Source organism: Pelophylax lessonae, assembly GCF_965119305.1.
Source record: "Pelophylax lessonae genome assembly, chromosome: 2".
Classification (NCBI taxonomy): domain Eukaryota; kingdom Metazoa; phylum Chordata; class Amphibia; order Anura; family Ranidae; genus Pelophylax; species Pelophylax lessonae.
In genome coordinates this window covers 159,239,304-159,261,412 of record NC_138769.1, presented here as the reverse complement: position 1 = coordinate 159,261,412, position 22,109 = coordinate 159,239,304, and the positions used below count along the sequence as shown (strand labels likewise).

Below are 22,109 nucleotides of genomic sequence, written 5' to 3'. Positions count from 1 at the left end.
GACCTGAAGGTCGCGTGACCTAAAGCAATGTCTATGTAATCGTAAGGTCTATGGACCTCAAGTCGCATCAGTCGGACCAAAGTAGTGCACGGGCTACTTTGAAGTGGCACAAATATGAACGGTACTCTTTGGAAATCATGAAGTACGCTTGTCATGCGATTTTGCAGTCCCAAGTCGCATAAGTGTGAAAGGGACCTTACACCTGCAATCAGTGGATGGAGGGTGCAGTGCTTGGCTCCTGGACACTCGTCCTCCTCCAGCTCTTTGCCCCTACCTCTGTACAGGCTGTCCGCTAATAAGCTGGAGGAAGATTTACTAGACTTAGACTGGCCATACATGGGTCATTTTTTTTTTTTAATGCAACCAGCAGGTTCAACGAAAGAAAATGACTTGATTCCCCCATCCATACACTTGATGTGGTTGAGGGAATCTCTCCGTCCAGAGCTTTTGCATTATGACAGTGGGGACTCTTCCCTGCTGTCAGAATACTCTGATCAGCGTTGCTGGCTATAGCCACAGGTGCTGATTGAGAGAATTTTCCAGCACGCTGGTTGTACACAAGGTCATTGGTAGAGAACCAGCCTTTCCATACATGGATGGACATTTGGCCTGTCTCTGCTGTACCAGCTGAATTTTGACCCATGTATGGCCAGTATAAGGCCCCTTTCACACATGGGAGTTATGTCGGCAGACTCAGTTTTCTCAGCCGGGGATCGATCCGCCGATCCCCCGCTGAGCAGGCAGATGACAGCTCTGTCTCTGTGCTGTGTGCGGAGACATAGCTGTCAGGTCCCCACTATTCTCTATGGGGGAATCGGATGAGAACAGACCGCCTGTCCGTTCTCATCTGATCCCATCCGATCCGCTGGACGGATGGAAAATAGGGTTTCCATCTGTCCAGATTTGACGGATCGGATGTCAGTGGACATGTCGCGGCTGACATCTGATGCCCCATAGCGATGCATGGAGCATCTGTTCAGATCCGCCAAAGAAAATGGACAGGTGGATCTGAACGGTCCGCCTGTATGAAAGGGGCCTAAGAGTGAGCTGAATACTGAACTCCTAATCCATTGAGAACTATAAGTCCATCTGCGGTGGTGGCAGACAGGACTTGTAGTTTATTCATTCACAGATCTCTATAAACAACTCTGCTGTGCCAATGAATCCCTGCGCAGCTGCACCAGTTTTAAATGCGACAGCAGCAGAGGGGAAACCCCCGCATGCTGTCATGGCAGGGGTGGGGGACTCGGGGGGGGGGGGGGGGGGGGGTAGGAACATGTTGCACCCTAAAGCTCCATTCACATCATTGGAGTGCACATGCGGTTCTGTGCTTTGGACAGCCTGTTCATTTGAGGGGGTTGGCCTTTGTGGGAGAAACACTCAAGAGAAGTCCCTGACCCTTTTGAGAAATCAGTGTACTGTGGAAACCGCGTGTGCTCACAAATGCCGGTGTAACATGTTTCTAAAAGTGAACTTGCCCATTAAAGTGGTTGTAAACCCTTACATATACCGAGTGAATAGTCTATCCTCATGTGATACAGAGATGAAAAAATCCTCCTACATAAGTTATACCTGTTTATCTGCAGTAATCTCTTCTGTACATCAAAGTGCTGAATTTAAAGTGTGCCTGAGAGTTCAGAAAAAAGGGGCGGAGAGCTGAAGTTACACTCTGCAGAGCACAGTGAGGAGAGCTGATTGGAGGGAAGAGACACGCCACCTTGCACACAGGAACAGAGCTGAGGCTGTCAATCAGCTGGAGCTCCCTTGTCACCATTTTTCTCTTGGTGTCGAGAAAACACTATAGAAGGATATGCTTGGTTCATATTTAATGTCTGAGGTTTACAACCACTTCAGACCTGGAAGGTTTTACCCTCTTACTGACCAGGCCATTTTTTTGCGATACGACACTGCGTTCATTTCCATAAATAGAGCTTTCTTTTAGTGGTATTTGATTACCTGTGCGTTTTTTTTTTTTTTTTTTTTTTTTGCGCTATAAACCAAGACCGAGAATTTTGAAAAAAAAAACAAAAAAAAACATTTTTAATTTTCTGCTATAAAACATATCCAATAAAGAAAATTGGAAATCAAATTTCTTTATCAGTTTAGGCCAATATGTATTTTGGTAAAAAAAAAATCACAAAAGCATATATTAGTTGGTTTGCCAAAAAGTTATAGCGTTTACAAACTATGGGATAGATTTATGGACTTTTTAATTTTTCATTGATTTTATTAGTAATGGCGGCAATCAGCGATTTTTAGCGGGACTGCGGTGGACAAATCTGACACTAAGTGACACTTTGGGGACCAGTGACACCAATACAGTGATCAGTGCTAAATAGTATGCACTGTTACTGCATAAATAACCCTGGCAGGGAAGGGGTTAATGGGGGAATCGAGGGGCTAAGTGTGCTCCTAGGGAGTGCCTTCTAACTGTGTGGGGGTGGACTAACTGCAGGAATAGAGATCGTTGTTCCTGATTTGTAGAAATACAAGATCTCTCTCTTCCTGTCTGACAGAACAGCTGCCTGCCTTGTCTACATAGGAAAGACTGCCGTTCTGTCATTCTCCTAAAACGATTTTGGGTGGCCGGACCCGCTGATTGGCTCCCACTGTGTCTAATCATAGTGGGAACACGGTGGGGCGCACACGCGGTCCCTAGAGCCCTTTAACAAAATACGTACAGGTAAGTTATTTTGCGCTTAAGGGCCGCCCTGCCTCAGTAAATGTATGTGGGGCGGTCCTTAAGTGGTTAAAGGCAGAAGGTTTTGTTATCTTAAAGCCTTCTATGAATTAAGATAAAAAGCCTTCTGTTTGTAGCAGCCCCCTTCAGCCCCTAATACTTACCTGAGCCCTATCTCTGTCCAGCCATGTCCACAATTTCCTTGGCCATCTAGGACTTTGGAGGGGGCGAGCCGTAGCTCCGTGTCTGAATAGACACAGAGCTGCAGCTCGGCTCGGGTTCTCCCATAGTAAGCTGCTTGCTGTGGGGGCACTAGACAGGAGGGAGGGGCCAGTAGCACTGAAGAGGGACCTGAGAAGAGGAAGATCTGGTGTCACGTCGGATAGTGCATCTGACGGACTGCGCATGCGCGGTAAATGATGTCACTCCAGCTGACTGCCCTGCTCAGCTGGGGTTGACGTCATTATTGCGCATGCGCAGTCCGTCGGATGCAATATCCGTCGGAAGGCTGTGGGAAAAATTGTCGCGATCTGCGCATTCGCGACGCAGGATCGAAATGCTATTGGCGGGCTAGCGCAGCGTCATCGCAGGATCGAAATGCTATTGGGCGGGCTATGGCTTTGTCTCTTTGGCGCAAAATTTGAGAGAGACACGGTGGACAGAGACGGTGGACGATTACAGCAGAACGGTGGTGTATTACAGCAGAGCGGTGGTGTATTACAGCAGAGCGGTGGTGTATTGCAGGAGTTTTTCAGTGAGTACAGGGGCTCTCTGATGGGGATAGGGACATGCTTGATGTAAAAGGGGCTCTCTGATGGGGATAGGGACATGCTTGATGTAAAAGGGGCTCTCTGATGGGGATGTGGATGGGGACATGCTTGATGTAAAAGGGGCTCTCTGATGGGGATGGGGATAGGGACATGCTTGATGTAAAAGGGGCTCTCTGATGGGGATGGGGACATGCTTGAAGTAAAAGGGGCTCACTGATGGGGACATGCTTGATGTAAAAGGGGCTCTCTGATGGGGATGGGGACATGCTTGAAGTAAAAGGGGCTCACTGATGGGGACATGCTTGATGTAAAAGGGGCTCACTGATGGGGACATGCTTGATGTAAAAGGGGCTCACTGATGGGGATGGGGACATGCTTGAAGTAAAAGGGGCTCACTGATGGGGATGGGGACATGTTTGATGTAAAAGGGGCTCTCTGATGGGGATGGGGACATGCTTGATGTAAAAGGGGCTCTCTGATGGGGATGGGGACATGCTTGAAGTAAAAGGGGCTCACTGATGGGGATGGGGACATGTTTGATGTAAAAGGGGCTCACTGATGGGGACATGTTTGATGTAAAAGGGGCTCTCTGATGGGGACATGCTTGATGTAAAAGGGGCTCTCTGATGGGGATGGGGACATGTTTGATGTAAAAGGGGCTCACTGACGGGGACATGCTTGATGTAAAAGGGGCTCTCTGATGGGGATGGGGACATGTTTGATGTAAAAGGGGCTCACTGATGGGGACATGCTTGATGTAAAAGGGGCTCACTGACGGGGACATGCTTGATGTAAAAGGGGCTCACTGATAGGGACATGCTTGATGTAAAAGGGGCTCTCTGATGGGGGGAGTGCGCATGTCAGTGTCGTCACCGCCAGCACAGCTGATCTGACCATTTAACTGGAGTGACGTCACTCCATCGGATGCACTATCCGACGGAAGGCATTATCCGACACGACACCGAACTGCTCTGTGCAAAACCAACTACAGAGAGGAGAGGAGGTAAGTATAACATGTATGTCGCGTTTCATTTAAAAAAAACCTTTACAATCACTTTAAGCCCTGGTTCACACCAGTGCAACTTGTCGTGAGACTTGAGAGTTCAAAGTCGCTTGACAAGTCGCACCCCATTTGTGGCAATGGAATTGTTCAAATTGATGCGACTTAAATGGCAGTGACTATGAAAAAAGGTTCCTTCACTATTTCTGTGCGACCTCATTGTGACTTGCATTGACATCTGTTACCTGAAGTCACACAGGGTGTCAGGGAGCCTCAATGACTAATCGGCTTTGAAGTCGCACTATTTTAAAGCTGCATTGGTGTGAACCAGGACTAAAGGTTTCAGTCATGTCCCTCCTGTCACTTGTTTTCTAGACTGTACTTACTGATGAATTCTATACTTTAAAACTATATAATGCGTTTAATTTTATCTGTAAGATACTATTTATTTACAGGTATTTATATATAGCGCCTTCAAATTGCACAGCTCTTTACACTGTGTAGATTCACATCAGCCCCTGCCCTCAAGGAGCTTACAAACTGAGGTCCTGATCTCACATGTACTAGGCCCAATTTAGACAGAAACCATTTAACTATTTAACCACTTAACCACTTGCCGACCGCCGCCCGACTATATACGGCGGTCAGCCCCTCCCAGGCAAAGTGACGTACCGGTACGTCACTAGCTGGGAGGGGCTGGAGGCGTGCCCCCGCTCGTACCAGAGGAAGCCGGCGCGTGTGACCGGCGGACCCCATGTCCGCCGGTCATTAGCGATCGTCGGGCAGAGAGGGAGAAAGGCAGGCGGCTAATGTAAACAAAGCCGCCTGTCATTCTCCCCTGTGTAAAAACACAGATCATTCGGTCCTGCTATGTAGGACCGTTGATCTGTGCTGTTACACACACAGCCACATCCAATCACAGTTAGAAGCACGCCCCTAGGGACACACTGAACCTCTCCCTCTCCAATAAAGTTAACCCCTTCCCTCCCAGTGTAATTTTTACAGTAACAGTGCATATGTATAGCACTGATTACTGTAGTAATGTCACTGGTACCCCCAAAAGTGTCAAAAATGTCAGTCAAGGGTCCGATCTGTCCGCCGCAATGTCACAGTACCGCAAAAAAAATCGCAGATCGCCGCCATTACGCGTTTAAAAAAAAAAATGACAAAAATCTTTACCGTAGTTAGTAAACGCAATAACTTTTGCGCAAACCAATCAAAATACGCTTATTGTGATTTTTTTTTTTTTTTTACCAAACATAGGTAGCAGAAAACAAATTGGCCAAAAATTAAAAAAAAATTTGATTTTTACATTTTTTTGGGGGGAATTTCATATAAAAAAATGTGAAAAATATCGTTATTTTTGCAAAATTGTCGCTCTTTTTTTGTTTATAGCGCATGATCAAAAAATTGCACAGGTGATCAAATACCACCAAAAGAAAGCTCTGTTTGGTAAAAAAAGGACGTCAAATTTGTTTGGGTACAGCGTCGCACGACCGCGCAATTGTCCGTTAAAGTCATGCAGTGCCGAATCGCAAAATACCCCCTGGTCAGGAAAGGGGTAAAATCTTCCGGGGCTTAAGTGGTTAAAGCGGTGCACGCGGGAGTCCTTTTCTGGCAATTCCCGGCAAGGAACTCTGAAGGCCCGCCAGACCTTCAGAGCGCATGCCCTGCACGCGTCAGCGGCTGCATGCAAAGCAAATATCTCCTAAACCATGTAGGTTTAGGAGATATTAATTGTACCTACAGGTAAGCCTTATTATAGGCTTACCTGTAGTTAAAAGTCAAAAAAAGTGGTAGACTACCGCTTTAAGGACCATGCCTATTTCTGACACATGTTGTTTACAAGTTAGGAAATTACTTAGAACCCCCTAACATTTAATATAAAATAAAAATTTGTGTATATATGTGTGTGTATATGTATATGTGTATGTATGTGTGTATATATATATAATATATATAATTAGCAAAGACTCTGGGGAATAAAATGGCGGTCGTTGCAAAATTTTTTTGTCACATGGTATTAGGGCAGCGGTCCTTCAAATGCAGTTTTCTGGGGAAAAAATACACTTCCCTGAAGTAAAAAAGAAACAACTATACACCTAAAAACCATACACACGTGCAGATTATCTGCAGACTTTTGTCTGCAGATTTACCTTTTCTATGTAGTGTAAGGGCCTGCCGAATTGCATAAAAATTGAAAGTGTTTAGGTTTGACCTCATATTATATGGTTTTGGTAAGTCTGCAGACAAAAGTCTGCAGATAATCTGCACGTGTGTATGGGGCATTAATCAGAGACCTGATGGAAGCCGAATCCAGCTTCGTTCGGGACTCTAACCAGCCGGCGGACGTGCCGGCTGGTTGCTCAGGTCTCCCGGTGGGACGGGAGACCTGAGCAGGGCGGCGGGAGGAGGGGGGTGAACATCCTCTCCCGCTATCTGTAATAACGGCCAAGCGGCTGCTATCATTCGAAAGCCAACCGCTGACTCTAAAAAAACAGCAGGCATCACCCCGGTACAGCCACTTCTTCAAGGCGACAAACGGGTACGTCTTAAAAAGAGGAATTCCACGAAACGCGTCAGCCCACGGGGTCTTCAGTGACTGTTCTTTCCATACGTGTTGATACATTGGATGGAATTTACTGAGATCTGTGATGTGCAATTTTCTGTTGCTTTTGGGAGAACAATACTTACCGTTTTTTTATACAATAAATCATTTGTCTCGGGATAACGCACTAGGTCGGTGCGCCCTCTGTGTGTTTTGTATAGATACAGGTACGAAGTGGGTTAACATTCCAGGATGTTTTTGGAGTGTTGGAGGAAACGCAAACAGAGTGAAAGTTCAGATGTGTAAACCACTGAGAAACTAATTATGTGCTAATGAAATATAGTTGTGCATTTTATTTTATCATACACTGTAATGGGCTTAATTTTATGTAATTTACCATTATGACCGCTAACCTCAATCTTAGGGATCTATTTATAAAAAAAAATGTGGATAAATGTGACAAGCATTCGCCCATCCTTGATGAATTGTGACCCCATTCTGCTTAAAGTGTCATTAAACCCACATCCTAAAAAACTTCAATAAATACTGTATTACATGCTGTTCATACTCACTCAGTCACTGTGAGATTTGTTTTCTGTATTCTGCAAAAATCTTGGTTGATCCTGCTGCTCTCTATCTCCCCCTTCTGTCCAAGTTCCCAATTCAGCTAGGGATTTTGCAGAGCAGTGTTGGCAGCTCTGCACATGCTCAGTTTTCAGTGAGTTTCTATACTCAGCATTTCCTCCCTATCACATCTGAGCAGCCCATAGTCACACATGTGGGCGTATACACAGTGGTAAATGACAGCCCACTCCCTCTCTCCTCCTCCATGTCCACCAACCAGCTAAACACAATGGGGGATGGGATATTGCATGTAGATTTATGGAGGCTTCACCTCTTTCCTATTCTAAAACACAGGTTGAAGGGGAATAAAACAGCCTGTGACTGACCGAAATCCACCCACACCATGTTATTGCCAAAAAATAATAAATATTTGATTTCAAGTATATGTTTGTATGACAATTTAAAACAGTTTATTATTATTTTTTACTCTGTATTCCATAAGATGTTTTTTTAAATTTTATTTTGAACATGTGACCAGTAGCAGAGGACTAGAAGCTCCTCCTGCTTTTGTTTCCCTGCAGACAGACTGGGAAAGATCTGGGTCATGTGACAGCTATATATCGATTAGGAAAAAGGTACATAGATGATGCAAAAAGTGGAATACCTTCCCTGATTTGAGGCCTCATCCACCACTATACCAAAGATACATAGATTTTTTATTTTCTTAAAATAATTACAGTGCCATCATCCACATACAGAAATAGAAGGGACAATGTAAATTAAACAGTGTGTTTAGTATCACTTTGATACAGTGATTTTCCTATGATTGTTGGCTCCATCTAATGGCCATAATGCAGTATTTATACTGATTGAGGTATTTTAGGAAAAATACACAATATGGCCACTAGATGGCGTTAAAGTTAGACATGCTGCATTTTTGCACAGCAGGCTGTGAGTGCACTACACCACATTGCATACAGGAATGATATGCCACTTTAAAGGTGTGTGGGGGGGGGGGGGGATAGTGTGGTGCGTCATTACAGTGCATCAGCACAGTTCCTTTTTCAGCGCACAGCAGCGAGCCTTTAATGAGAACCTGCACTGAAAGAATACTGGTGTTGCCATTGCCAGATAATTGTTCTGGGACAATGGCTCCGATTCCACTAGATTCGTAAGACAGCCAGGGATTTGGCACTTCCAGAATAAACGGTAAACAGTGGCAGTCTGTTCATCAAAGCACTGGTTTACTCATTGTTGGACTTAGTTTATTGAAGCTCCAGTGCAGGGGAGGACTGCGCCAGGGGGCAGGGGGGCAATTGCCCCCTGGGCCGCTTTGATACCCCGTAAATAGGCTGCACCACTCCTGCCACAGACATGCCCAAAGGATTCCTGGAGAAGAGAAGTAAAAAGTCCCCACCGCTGACCTGCTAAATGCAGGATAAAGACAAGGACAGAGCTCAGGCCTCCTTCCCCAGCATGGATGGTGTAAACTAGGGATCGACCGATATCAGTTTTTCGTTACCGATACCGATATTTTGGCCATCGCATATCGGTATCGGCCGATATTTTGAACATTTAGAGTTTTGAAAAATAAAGACAATTTTTGACACAAATCTGGTACTGAACATGTTATTTTTTGTTTAATGCTTAATGGCTGGCTTGCTTGCTCCCTGTGCTGGGTGGCTGGCTGTCTGGCACCCTGTGGTGGGTAGCTGGCTTGGTGGCACCCTGTGGTGGGTGGCTGGCTTGCTGCCTGGCACCCTGTGGTGGGTGGGTGGCTGGCTGGCCCCCTGTGGTGGGTGGCTGGCACCCTGTGGTGGGTGGGTGGCTGGCACAGGGGCTGTGGGCGGCTGGCTGGTACAGGGCCTGTGGGTGGCTGGCTGGTACAGTGCCTGTGGCTGGCTGGTTCAGGGCCTGTCGGTGTGGGTGGCTGCCTGGCACCAGGCTGCTGTGGGTAAGTGTATGGCTGTGATACACTCCCGCGAGACTAGTCCAGACTCCAGACGAGGCTGTCCAAGGCGAGGGAGGCGGCCTACGAAGACACAATGACGTCACAAAAATATCGGCCAGTTTCGGGGCCGATACCGATATATTGGGGAAAGTGCATATTGGCCCTCAATATATCAGCCTTGTTGATAATCGGTCGATCCCTAGTGTAAACTATGTCTGAGCAGAGGCCGGTTCCATGCCCCACTGGAGACTCTCCTCCCCTAGCCCCTAGCTAGCCACGACCGAGCTGTCCCAGCTCCCCCAAACCGCCCCCTGCTGGCCATGTTGGGAACCCGGATTTAGCTGGTGAGTAGAGAGTACCTGGAGCAGGGCTTCGGCCTGGAATCGGGGTCAGGAAGAGGACGGGAAGAGGAAGAGTGGGAGAGGGATGAGTCGCTGCACCATGGGCCTCTGGTTTGTACTTGCCCCCTGGGCTGAAAGTTGCCGGTCTGCCCCTGCTCCAGTGCACATCAGATACAATACTGACGTGTGAGGCTCCCTTCACATCTAGGCATTTTTGGGCAATTTTCGGCTCCTAAGCCTCAGCTCTTAAAACGCCCAACAAGAAAAATCCCATTAATTTCAATGGCCTCTGTTCACATCTGAGCATTCTGTCGCTTTAAGAAAAACGCCCGTCGCTCATAAAAATTACATTAACTTCTTTTTTGGTAGATTACAGGCGTCTTTATTTTTTTTTCATTGGTCAGTTATCAACCTAAAAATACCTGTAAAAATAGCTATGCCTAGATGTGAACGTAGCCTAAAATACAACAGTCTTGCAAAGTAAAGTTTACAGTTTCATTTTTTTTTTCTTTTAGGCTGACAATATAGATATGTTGTATCTTTAAAGCCAAATGGGAGGAAAAATCTGCAGTGGCTTGCATAGCATGCCAATCCATGTATGCAAACATAGCTAAAGCTTGATTAATGTAAACTCCAGGCTGATCTAAATTAATTGTAGAAACGTAAATCCATGAATAAATATTTAACTCTCAGCTTTTCTTTAAAGCGGGAGTAAACCGCAGTGGATGGGGGGGGGGATACCCCTGCAAAGCTATGTCATAATGTGCTAGTATACATTGCATGCTAGCACATTATGACAGACTTGCTTTAGACCGAAGCACTCCAGTGCTGCGCTTTCACCGCTGAGAGGGCTGACATCTCCCCCCCCACCCCCCCCCCCAGTCTTCCTTCTAGGTGTGCAGATATGCTGCAGCTACATGAGTGCCCGGGAGGCGCGATGACGTCACTCTCCTGCATGCGCATGGGAGCTGCTGTATACCGCACCAGCTCTGAAGGTCTGGCACTGTATGCCGAACCTTCAGAGTACTTGTGCCAGTAACGTCACCAGCTGCATGCCCTCTGAGTATCTCCCAAACTGTGCAAGTTTAGGAGATATTTACAGTACCTACAGGTAAGCCTTGCTATAGTCTTGCCTGTAGATAGAAGTAGAATAGAGGTTACTACCACTTTAAAAGTATGTACTACTAGCAAACAGTGCTAACATGCTCCAGGATATTTTTTAATGCCTGAGTATATGCCCAACACTCACATATAACTCTGTTTTCTGCTGGTAATTTCTGGCCGCAAAGCGCCACTTTCCTGTACATTTGGGTAGGAGGGCATTCACTGAAGACCCAGTGAGGACAGGAGAAGCATGTGCACTGGGTTATACATGAGGGGGTAGCAGAAGCGATTTGCTGCTCTAGACCCTTTTTGTTGCCAGTGGTTTAGACATTAATGGCTGTGTGTTGAGTTATTTTGAGGGGACAGCAAATTTGCTCTGTTAGGGCTCTTTCACACGGGCAGTCCGATCAGATCCGCCTGTCAGTTTTTTTAGGCAGATCTGATCGGATGGCCCATTCAGCCCTATGGGGCAGCGGATGTCAGCGGAGACATGTCAGCTGACACCCGCTGCCATCCACATCCGATCCTGTCCGTGAAATCCGGACGGATGGAAACCCTATTTTCCATCCGTCCTGGGGATCAGATCAGATGAGAGCGGACAGGCGGTCCGCTCTCATCCCATTCCCCATAGAGAGCAGCGGGGGCTGGGACACCTCCCTCTCCGCACTGCAAGCGGAGACGGAGCTGTCATCCGCCGGCTCAGCGGGGATCACGGATCGATCCCCGCTGAGCAGCACGGATCCGCCTACGGAGGCGGACCGTGTGAAAGAGCCCTTATACAAGCCGTACACTCACTACTTTACATTGTAGCAAAGTGTTGCTCGTGAAAAGATATAATAAATATATATATATATATATATATATATATATATATATATATATATATATATATATATATATATATATAATGTCACCTGAAAAGATATAATAAAATATTTACAAAAATGTGAGGGGTGTACTCACTTTTGCGAGATACTGTATGGGTGTCCTGTATACAGGGCGTACATTTTTTTTTTTTCCCATAACCCTTTAAGACCCCCCCCCAACTGTTGGATCCAGTTGGGGGGGGGGGAATGGGAGTACCTGCCTAAGGAGTAGGACACAAACAAGGAATCTATCTCAGTCAGGGAAGGTGAAGGACATTTTCGGCACATTGTAGAACTTGGGCTCAGTTCAGATCTATGCAGTTTGTGATTGGTGCGTTCTACAATGCCTTTTGCTGTGCGTTTTGAACACGCAATTTTGCCACGATTTTGCTTTGAGTTGAGTTTTTTTTTTTTGCAAATTTGTTATTGGGCACATCAAAAAATGAAATTGCGGCCAAAATACACTATATGCGGCTTCCCAATGAAGTCTATAGGACCACTAAAGCAAAAAAAAAAAAAAAAAAGCAGTTTTGCATTTTATAAAAGTTCCTGGCCCAAATAACACAGCGGCTAAAAAATGCAAAGATGTGAACGTGTCCCATAGGAAACCATGTTAAATGGACTGTAGCGTATTTCTGCAAAAAGCACCAAAAAATGCATAGGTGTGAACCAGGCCTTTTTGTAGACTCCTGGGTGGGTTTAGATGCTCTTTAAGCCTGTCATTAAATATAGGGGTGATCAATAATGACCTCTGTTATGATAATACTGGCTGTCTGACTGTCATACTGAGCCAGTGGCTTTGAGCCGGTGACCTTGAACATGAATATGCATCTAAGAAGTTCTGCCTATCAAATCTGCATTCTTGTTCCAAGTCAGTGACTCAGAAATCTGCTGCCAGCGTGTCAGCAATGACAGCCCTATTTATCCCCAATGACAGGTATAATGCAAAAAAAAAAAAAAAAACTACCTGTGGTTCAGTCACGTTCAGAGCTATGAATTAAAATTTGGTGGGCTTCAGTTCCGTCTGGCTTGTTTTGAAGGATGGATTACATTTCAGGGCTGTAAATCTTCTCTTGATGTTTTTCAATTTCTGGGTGAGCAGTTTTATTGACGTCAGCTGAAATAAAATGCTTGTGCTATAAATCTGAAGGTTGTCACTGTACTTCACAGGATAACAAGCATTCCTGCCAATGTATAATTCATCTACTGGAGTATGTATTCAGTATTCTTGGCATGAAGTCACTAAAATATTGCTAGAAGTTATTGGGTAAATAAAATGACTAAAATCTGTACTGTCAGTAGTATGAGCTGATTAAATCTGATATGACTGTTCTCTGGTAGTCTTGTATATATGTGCAATATGTGTACTCTGGTAAACCTTCAGGTGGTCATAGATGGATGGACATTCAGCTGGTTCAGCAAGGACTGGATGCATTTCATTCAGTTTGGCAGTTCCTGTAAGGTCCCTTTCACACAGGCGCACCTCCCGACGGAATCTGTTCTGCTCAGCGGGGGATTGATCCACCAATCCCCGCTGAGCAGGAGGATGGCAGCTCCGTCTCCGCTCTGTGTGCAGAGACGGAGCTGTCAGATCCCAGCTGTCCTCTATGGGGAGATCAGATGAGAACGGACCGCCTGTCCGTTCTCCTCCGATCCTATCCTCCAGACAGATGGAAAATAGAGTTTCCATGCGTCCGGATTTCATTGACCGGATCGGATAGCAGCGGGTGTCAGTGGAGATGTCTCCGCTGTGGATCGAGAGCGTGCCTGCTTGGGTGCTCCTAGAGCAAGCTGCTTGCCTTGGGGGCAGGGGGGAGGAGCCAGGAGTGCCGTCGTGGGACCTGAGATGAGGAGGACCCGGGCTGCTTTGTGCAAAACCACTGCACAGAGCAGGTAATTAAAACATGTGTTTTTTTTTTTTTTATATAAATTAAATCTCTTATCATTCAAAAAATAATAATTTGCTTCTGTTTTGTGTACAACTTGTTTTTTTGTTAATCACTGGCTGGTATATGTGATTATTCTTCCAGGAAAAACATCCTGTTAATTTCCATTATATTTCTGTCAGCCTATATAGCATTGTGTGGTTGTCTATGGGAAATCCATTATGGGTTTGTGGTTAAAAGGGCGAAAAAAAAACAAAAAAAAAATTCAATTTTGTTTTAAAACTTTTTTTTTTTATTTTGTTAATTGCATCAGATACAGCCAACACATTTCAAGGGGCGGGATTTCCCCTTCTTCAGGACTTGAATAGCAATTTGTAATACAGTCAGGATAAAATAGCACAGCTCGAATTGAGGCTGAATTTAAGCTAGCATGTCCTAATGACAGGTTAAGTTAAACAGCCATCTGGATATCTGGCCAGATCAGTGGGAAGAATATTTCCCTTATGGTGGTGGCCAGTGGGAAGAATGTCCACCCAGTGGTGGTCAGTGGGAAGAATGTCCACCCAGTGGTGGTCAGGGGGAAGAATGTCCACCCAGTGGTGGTCAGGGGGAAGAATGTCCACCCAGTGGTGGTCAGTGGGAAGAATGTCCACCCAGTGGTGGTCAGTGGGAAGAATGTCCACCCAGTGGTGATCAGTGGGAAGAATGTCCACCCAGTGGTGGTCAGTGGGAAGAATGTCCACCCAGTGGTGGTCAGTGGGAAGAATGTCCACCCAGTGGTGGTCAGTGGGAAGAATGTCCACCCAGTGGTGGTCAGTGGGAAGAATGTCCACCCAGTGGTGGTCAGTGGGAAGAATGTCCACCCAGTGGTGGTCAGGGGGAAGAATGTCCACCCAGTGGTGGTCAGGGGGAAGAATGTCCACCCAGTGGTGGTCAGTGGGAAGAATGTCCACCCAGTGGTGGTCAGTGGGAAGAATGTCCACCCAGTGGTGGTCAGTGGGAAGAATGTCCTCCTTAGGCAGCTAAAAAGATCATAGGTGTCTTGCTATGGGCTCTTTCAAGTGACATTGCCACCTGAACTGTGCAGGTCCTATCAAATGGGAGGTGAATCAATCACAGTTCAAGGAATCCCAAGCAACCTCTGGAGGAACCCTAGTTGAGAATGGCTGTTCAGTGCTATCACACCACTACCAGATCTGGGAAATCATGTCTCATTCCCTATTTTTTCTTTCATAGGTGGAATTGCTGGGGGCATCGAAATCTGCATCACGTTTCCTACAGAGTACGTCAAGACTCAGCTTCAGTTAGATGAGAAAGCCAATCCACCCCGGTATAGAGGAATAGGTAAGATGGTGTGATCACATATTACATGAACATAGTGATGGATTGCCCACTTACCTCTCACATCACCCACAGGGCACTGTGTCAAACTTACTGTACAGGATCATGGCATCAGAGGCTTGTATCGAGGTCTTAGCTCACTGCTGTATGGATCCATTCCCAAGTCTGCAGTAAGGTATGAAATCAGTACAATGATACTAATGAAATGACAGACAAGGTGTTTAGATCACCAAAGTAACTAATGTAATGTGTAGGAAAAGAAAGAACTCCTTACTTTGTGCCAGTGTTAATTTTGGCAGCAAATTTCGATTTAGTTTTAGTCATATTTTAGTCATCGGAATTGTTTTAGTTTGTCATATTTTTTTGGTCATATTTTAGTCGCCTAAAATCTCTAGTACATTTTAGTCAATTACAAATCGAATAGGTTTAGGCAAATTGTAATGCGTGGAATTTCCAAACTAATTATATACTCCTGGAGTAAGAATCTAATAATTTAAGGTTTCAACATGCACTACAGACACAGATTTAGCCATTGTGATATATAAAGTCTTTATAAATAAAATCAAGTTTCATTAACAAACAAAAATATTGCTTTTTGACAAAAAATATTGCTTTTTGACAAACCGAAATACAACTTTAAAAACAAAAAAACCCAAACACTGTAAACTTGATTGGCTTTAATGTCATTGCACATACAGTGCCTTGCGAAAGTATTCTGTCCCCTTGAACTTTGCGACCTTTTGCCACATTTCAGGCTTCAAACATAAAGATATAAAACTGTAATTTTTTGTGAAGAATCAACAAGTGGGACACAATCATGAAGTGGAACGAAACGTATTGGATATTTCAAACTTTTTAACAAAAACTGAAAAATTGGGCGTGCAAATTATTCAGCCCCCTTAAGTTAATACTTTGTAGCGCCACCTTTTGCTGCGATTACAGCTGTATGTCGCTTGGGGTATGTCTCTATCAGTTTTGCACATCGAGAGACTGAAATTTTTGCCAATTCCTTCTTGCAAAACAGCTCGAGCTCAGTGAGGTTGGATGAAGAGTGTTTGTGAACAGCAGTTTTCAGTTCTTTCCACAGATTCTCGATTGGATTCAGGTCTGGACTTTGACTTGGCCATTCTAACACCTGGATATGTTTATTTGTGAACCATTCCATTGTAGATTTTGCTTTATGTTTTGAATCATTGTCTTGTTGGAAGACAAATCTCCGTCCCAGTCTCAGGTCTTTTGCAGACTCCTTCAGGTTTTCTTCCAGAATGGTCCTGTATTTGGCTCCATCCATCTTCCCATCAATTTTAACCATCTTCCCTGTCCCTGCTGAAGAAAAGCAGGCCCAAACCATGATGCTGCCACCACCATGTTTGACACTGGGGATGGTGTGTTCAGGGTGATGAGCTGTGTTGCTTTTACGCCAAACATAACGTTTTGCATTGTTGCCAAAAAGTTTGATTTTGGTTTCATCTGACCAGAGCACCTTCTTCCACATGTTTGGTGTGTCTCCCAGGTGGCTTGTGGCAAACTTTAAACGACACTTTTTATGGATATCTTTAAGAAATGGCTTTCTTCTTGCCACTCTTCCATAAACGCCAGATTTGTGCAGTATATGACTGATTGTTGTCCTATGGACAGAGTCTCCCACCTCAGCTGTAGATCTCTGCAGTTCATCCAGAGTGATCATGGGCCTCTTGGCTGCATCTCTGATCAGTCTTCTCCTTGTATGAGCTGAAAGTTTAGAGCAGGGATCCTCAAACTACGGCCCTCCATCTGTTGTGGAACTACACATCCCATGAGGCATTGTAAAACTCTGACATTCACAGACATGGCTAGGCATGATGGGAATTGTAGTTCCTAAACAACTGGAGGGCCATAGTTTGAAGACCCCTGGTTTAGAGGGACGGCCAGGTCTTTGTAGATTTGCAGTGGTCTGATACTCCTTCCATTTCAATATTATCGCTTGCACAGTGCTCCTTGGGATGTTTAAAGCTTGAGAAATCTTTTTGTATCCAAATCCGGCTTTAAACTTCTCCAGAACAGTATCTCGGACCTGCCTGGTGTGTTCCTTGTTCTTCATGATGCTTTCTGCGCTTTAAACAGACCTCTGAGACTATCACAGTGCAGGTGCATTTATACAGAGACTTGATTACACACAGGTGGATTCTATTTATCATCATTAGTCATTTAGGTCAACATTGGATCATTCAGAGATCCTCACTGAACCTCTGGAGAGAGTTTGCTGCACTGAAAGTAAAGGGGATGAATAATTTTGCACGCCCAATTTTTCAGTTTTTTATTTGTTAACAAAGTTTGAAATATCCAATAAATTTCGTCATACTTCATGATTGTGTCCCACTTGTTGTTGATTCTTCACAAAATATTACAGTTTTATATCTTTTTTTGAAGCCTGAAATGTGGCAAAACTTTGAAAAGTTCAAGGGGGCTGAATACTTTCGCAATGCACTGTATTACCTGAATATATTACCAGCATTATATATTAAGAAAAAATATATAAGAAAAGCCTTTTTAATTGTTACTCTTTTAGCAGCTTAGTAGATGCCTCTTACTTTAATGTGCTATTATTACAGGCTCTGGATGGAATTGTGTTGCCGATTTTAGAAATGACCAGCAGAGTAGTGTTAATTTTTATGTCAATTTTCGATTTAGTTTTAGTCAGTCTTTTGACTAAAATGTCATTTTAGTTTTAGCCGCATTTTAGTAATCCTAAATTGTTTTCGCTTTAGTCGTATTTTAGTTGACTAAAATGTTTTAGTCGACGAATTTTAACACTGCTTTGTGCTTTTCTTTGTTATTTTTGGGATCCTAAAAAGACACGTACTGTGAAAAAAAAATGTGTTGTACTAAGTGCAGAATTAAAATGACACCATTCAGCCTGTCACTAGCATTAACAAAGCAATATTTGTGTTTCCCTGTATCATAGCTTTATTGTGAATCGGGACAGAAAGTCTTTTTAAGCTAGCAAAACAAACCTATTCCTCCATGCACATAAACAAGGTGGATAGAGCAATCTCCCCTGCTGGGACATTGTATTCTGACAGCAGGACCTGGCACTGTTAAGAATACACTGATCAGAGGCTCTTTATCTTCAGATTCTTCAATTAACTCATTGTCCTCAAATGCCACAGATCGAAGCAGTGCACCTGTATCAGCACAATCTCGGTAAAACCTTGGGAGCTGTAACCGGACTCCACACTGTTGAAAAGGGGTGTAATGTTGCTTTGGCACTGGGACTGCAGTGGCGCCCACCTTGGCACTTAGTGCAATGCTTGTGGTCAGTTGCAGGGTGCTATACAGGTCCAGGGTTTTGGTCCATCCCTAATCAATCCAGCCCCTGATGACCCCTTTGGAGTATGCCCACTGTGATGGGTTAAGCCTGGACTTTATATACGCTTCAGGGGAAAGGTAAGACCAGGTAACCTATATCTCTGGTCAATATTGTAAAAGACCAGGGCTATAACTGAATTGTGTTCACTTCATTGTAAACTTTAAGTTTGGTGCTTACGTTACACCACAGGTTGCACACTTTATTGCCACTTCTGACTAGAGCTTTAGAAGGTACTCAGGCGCTTCCTGACACAGGGACGGTCTGCACCAAGGTTGCAGAGTTTTTTTTTTTTATGGGCACACTGGCAGGGCCAGCTCTTGCAAAAATTTCCGTATGGCAGACTGCAGCAAATTTGCTTAGGATAATGAACAACCAGTATGACTCTGTATTCCAGGATCTGATGCTTTCTGCTCTGCTTTTTTGTGTGGATATTTTAGATCTTATCAGACAAATTTCCAGAATAGCCCTAATCTCCATTCACATGTGCAGAATCTTGTGACTGAAAGCTTGGACAACTTGAAACCGCCTTTAACCACTCTAGCCCCAGGGGATTTGGCTGCTTAATGACCAGGCCTTATTTTGCGATTCGGCACTGCGTTAGTTTAACGGACAATTGCGCGGTCTTGCAACGCTGTACCCAAATAAAATTGACGTTTTTTTCCCCATAAATAGAGCTTTCTTTTGGTGGTATTTTTTTTTATTTTTTTGCGCTATAAACAAAAAAAGAGCGACAGTTTTGAAAAAAAAAACCAATATTTTTCACATTCTGCTATATAACATTCGAAAACGGATAACAATCAGCGCAGACAGATAAACCTAAAAACTAAAATTGCAAGCTGAACACCAAAGACAAATCACTTGTATCTCATACAGAACCATTAATAAACATAGTGCAGCACAATAAACATTTTATATGAGAAGATAGTCCTTATTATAAGCCAGAAGTCCCAGAACAGTCCATATGGTGCAGGAAAGTTGGAAAAACAATAGGATCTCCTCCTAAAACCTGTGATTACACCATGCTCACCTGAGATTAAAAAAATCAGCGCTTTCCCTGAAAGGGTTGACATCAAGGCAGATTCCTTGCATCCACGGCTTACACAGGGGGCTGGTCAGCTGGTCAAATCCAGACAATATCCGCTCACCAATAAGCATACCATGCAATAAAAGGACTGATCTAAGTGCTCTCTGTTATTCAAACCATAAATAAAAGAACCGCACTTGCATAAATATAAGCAGTAAAAGCGTGACAGCTCTCTCCAGATAGCACCGTGTCTCAGATGCAAGGAGACACCGGGCTGCTGCAATGAACGCAGCTCCTGAGCATAACTGACTCGAGGATGGCGGCGGGTGACGAGAGGCTCCACCTCCCATACACGTATCGTCCTAATGAGGGACTTCATCAGCGGGGGTCCCTGAAGTCCCTCATTAGTCCCTCACAGGTGGAGGAGATCCTATTGTTTTTCCAACTTTCCTGCACCATATGGACTGTTCTGTGACTTCTGGCTTATAATAAGGACTATCCTCTCATATAAAATGTTTATTGCGCTACACTATGTTTATTAATGCTATATAACCTTCCCAAAAAAAAACTTAATCAAAATTGAACATTTTATGCGAATTTGTTTTCTGCTACATATTTTTGGTAAAAAAAATTGCAATAAGTGTGTTTTGATTGTTTTGCGCAAAAGGTATTGCGTTTACTAACTATGGGAAAGATTTATATAATTTTTATTGTGGTGTGTGTGTGTGTGTGTGTGTGTGTGTGTGTGTGTGTGTGTGTGTGTGTGTGTGTGTTTGTGTTTTTTTTTCTTTTTTTTTTTTTTTTTTTACTAGTAATGGCGTCGATCTGCGAATATTTTAAATTTTTTTTGCGGGACTGCGACATTGCAGCGGACAGATTGGACCCCTAACTGACTTCTTTTTACACTTTTGGGGGGAAATCAGTGATCTTACTACAGCAATCAGTGCTAAAAATTTGCACTGTTACTGTAATGCCATTGACAGGGAAGGGGATAATACTATTAGTGATCAAGGGGTTAAATGTAAGCCTAGGGGAGTGATTCTAACTGTGGAGGGGTGTGGCTTGTGAGATCATCACAGAGACATGTGATCCTATATAGCAGGATCACATAGCCTCTGTGATCACTTCAGGGAGAAGGACAGACGGCTCTGTTTACATCAGCGGGGGGACATCACCGGTGGCCATCGGAGCCGCCTGTCACACGCACTGGCTCCCCAGCTGATGAGCGGGAGCGCGCCCCCCCTAGAGTCTCCTGAGCGAGCGACGTAGTACTACGTCGGTTTGCCCAGGAGCGCCCGCCTGCCGCATTAAATCTGCGGTGGGTGGTCGTCAAGTGGTTAAAAGATGCTTCACGTGTATGCCTATTAAAGAAAACCTCCTGTTTTGACCTATTCATAAAAGACGTAACCGGAGGGAAGGTTTTACTTCTACAGTGGAAGATTCCAAAACCTTCCTTCTGGAGCGTCTACTACTGTAAAATGCAGCTCCTAATTGCTCTATCCAGGCTTCAATTTCCAAACCTAAGTTCAGCCCTTCCTTTTGGCAATAGACTTGGCCAGAAAGCCCAAAAATTTTCCCCAAAGCCCTCTCCTTAATGAAAGGGCACCCTTACTCCTTAAAATATCCAAATATTGCGCTAGGACAAAAGAGCAAAAACAGATCCAAAATAGTTTTGCAATTAATATAAGTCCAATGAAAGACTCTTGAGCAGGTAGCACAAAGTCCTATTGGTAACGGATGGTAAAGTAGAGTCAAATAAACAGCAGCGCTCCGAATATTTTTCAGACAATCCTCCGGTGACATAGGCACAAAAACAGTGAAAGGAAAACGATAGATCCACCACCAAGGGGAAGAAACACACTGTCACTTACCAGATTCCAATGAATACTGGGTTGAGCAGCAGTCAAAGTGAGCTCATGTAAATCAATTGGTCAGTGAATCCAGATCCCTTAGAAGCATGAAGGCAGACTCCAAAACGTATAAATGAAGAAATGGAAAGCAATCATTGCGCAGATATACTGAAGAGAGAGAACGCTGCTCCAGGTGTATGGTGATAGCTAGGAGAAGAAGTATCCCATAGAGTGCTGGCCCCGGCCCGCCTCCATAGAAAACTTGTAGAAAAAGAAATAGCTGCACATCCAGGAATTCCAATTGCCTTTAGATTTCTTTTAATTCCAAAATGTTACAAGTGATGACACCAAAGACACCAACATGAAGTCATGTAGACACGTTTCACACATACATCTTGTGCTTAATGATTAAGCACAAGATGTATGTGTGAAACGTGTCTACGTGACTTCATGTTGGTGTCTTTGGTGTCATCACTTGTAACATTTTGGAATTAAAAGAAATCTAAAGGCAATTGGAATTCCTGGATGTGCAGCTATTTCTTTTTCTACAATCATTGCGCAGATATCTCTAAACGGTTTAATAAACGTATAGAAACTGCACACAGGGTACTCGCACTCTCTCCAAAAGGAATAAGCCTAAAACACAAGGGTAGTGGTGTAGATCTGTTTCAAACTAAAAAACATGGCCAACCTCCAATGGTATGCAGCACCAACGTCACATGATTAGGCTCCTTCCGACACGTTTCATCATAGGTGACATCATCAGGGTCGTTACCCTTACTCCTTACTAAGAGTAGGGGAATGTCTGTTACAGTCTGCCTCTCTTTGGGTCCCA

At 44.3% G+C, this 22,109-nt stretch overlaps 1 protein-coding gene across 1 annotated transcript in view; it reads left to right on the top strand.

The window, feature by feature from the left end:
* Positions 1–22,109, top strand: part of LOC309545464 (tricarboxylate transport protein, mitochondrial-like) — a 48,183-nt gene that overhangs the window by 3,529 nt on the left and 22,545 nt on the right. The window contains exons 2-3 of the mRNA XM_082244668.1: positions 14,947–15,054; positions 15,127–15,226. Of these exons, the coding sequence (XP_082100794.1) occupies positions 14,947–15,054; positions 15,127–15,226 (208 nt within the window). The remainder of the gene's footprint in view (positions 1–14,946; positions 15,055–15,126; positions 15,227–22,109) is intronic.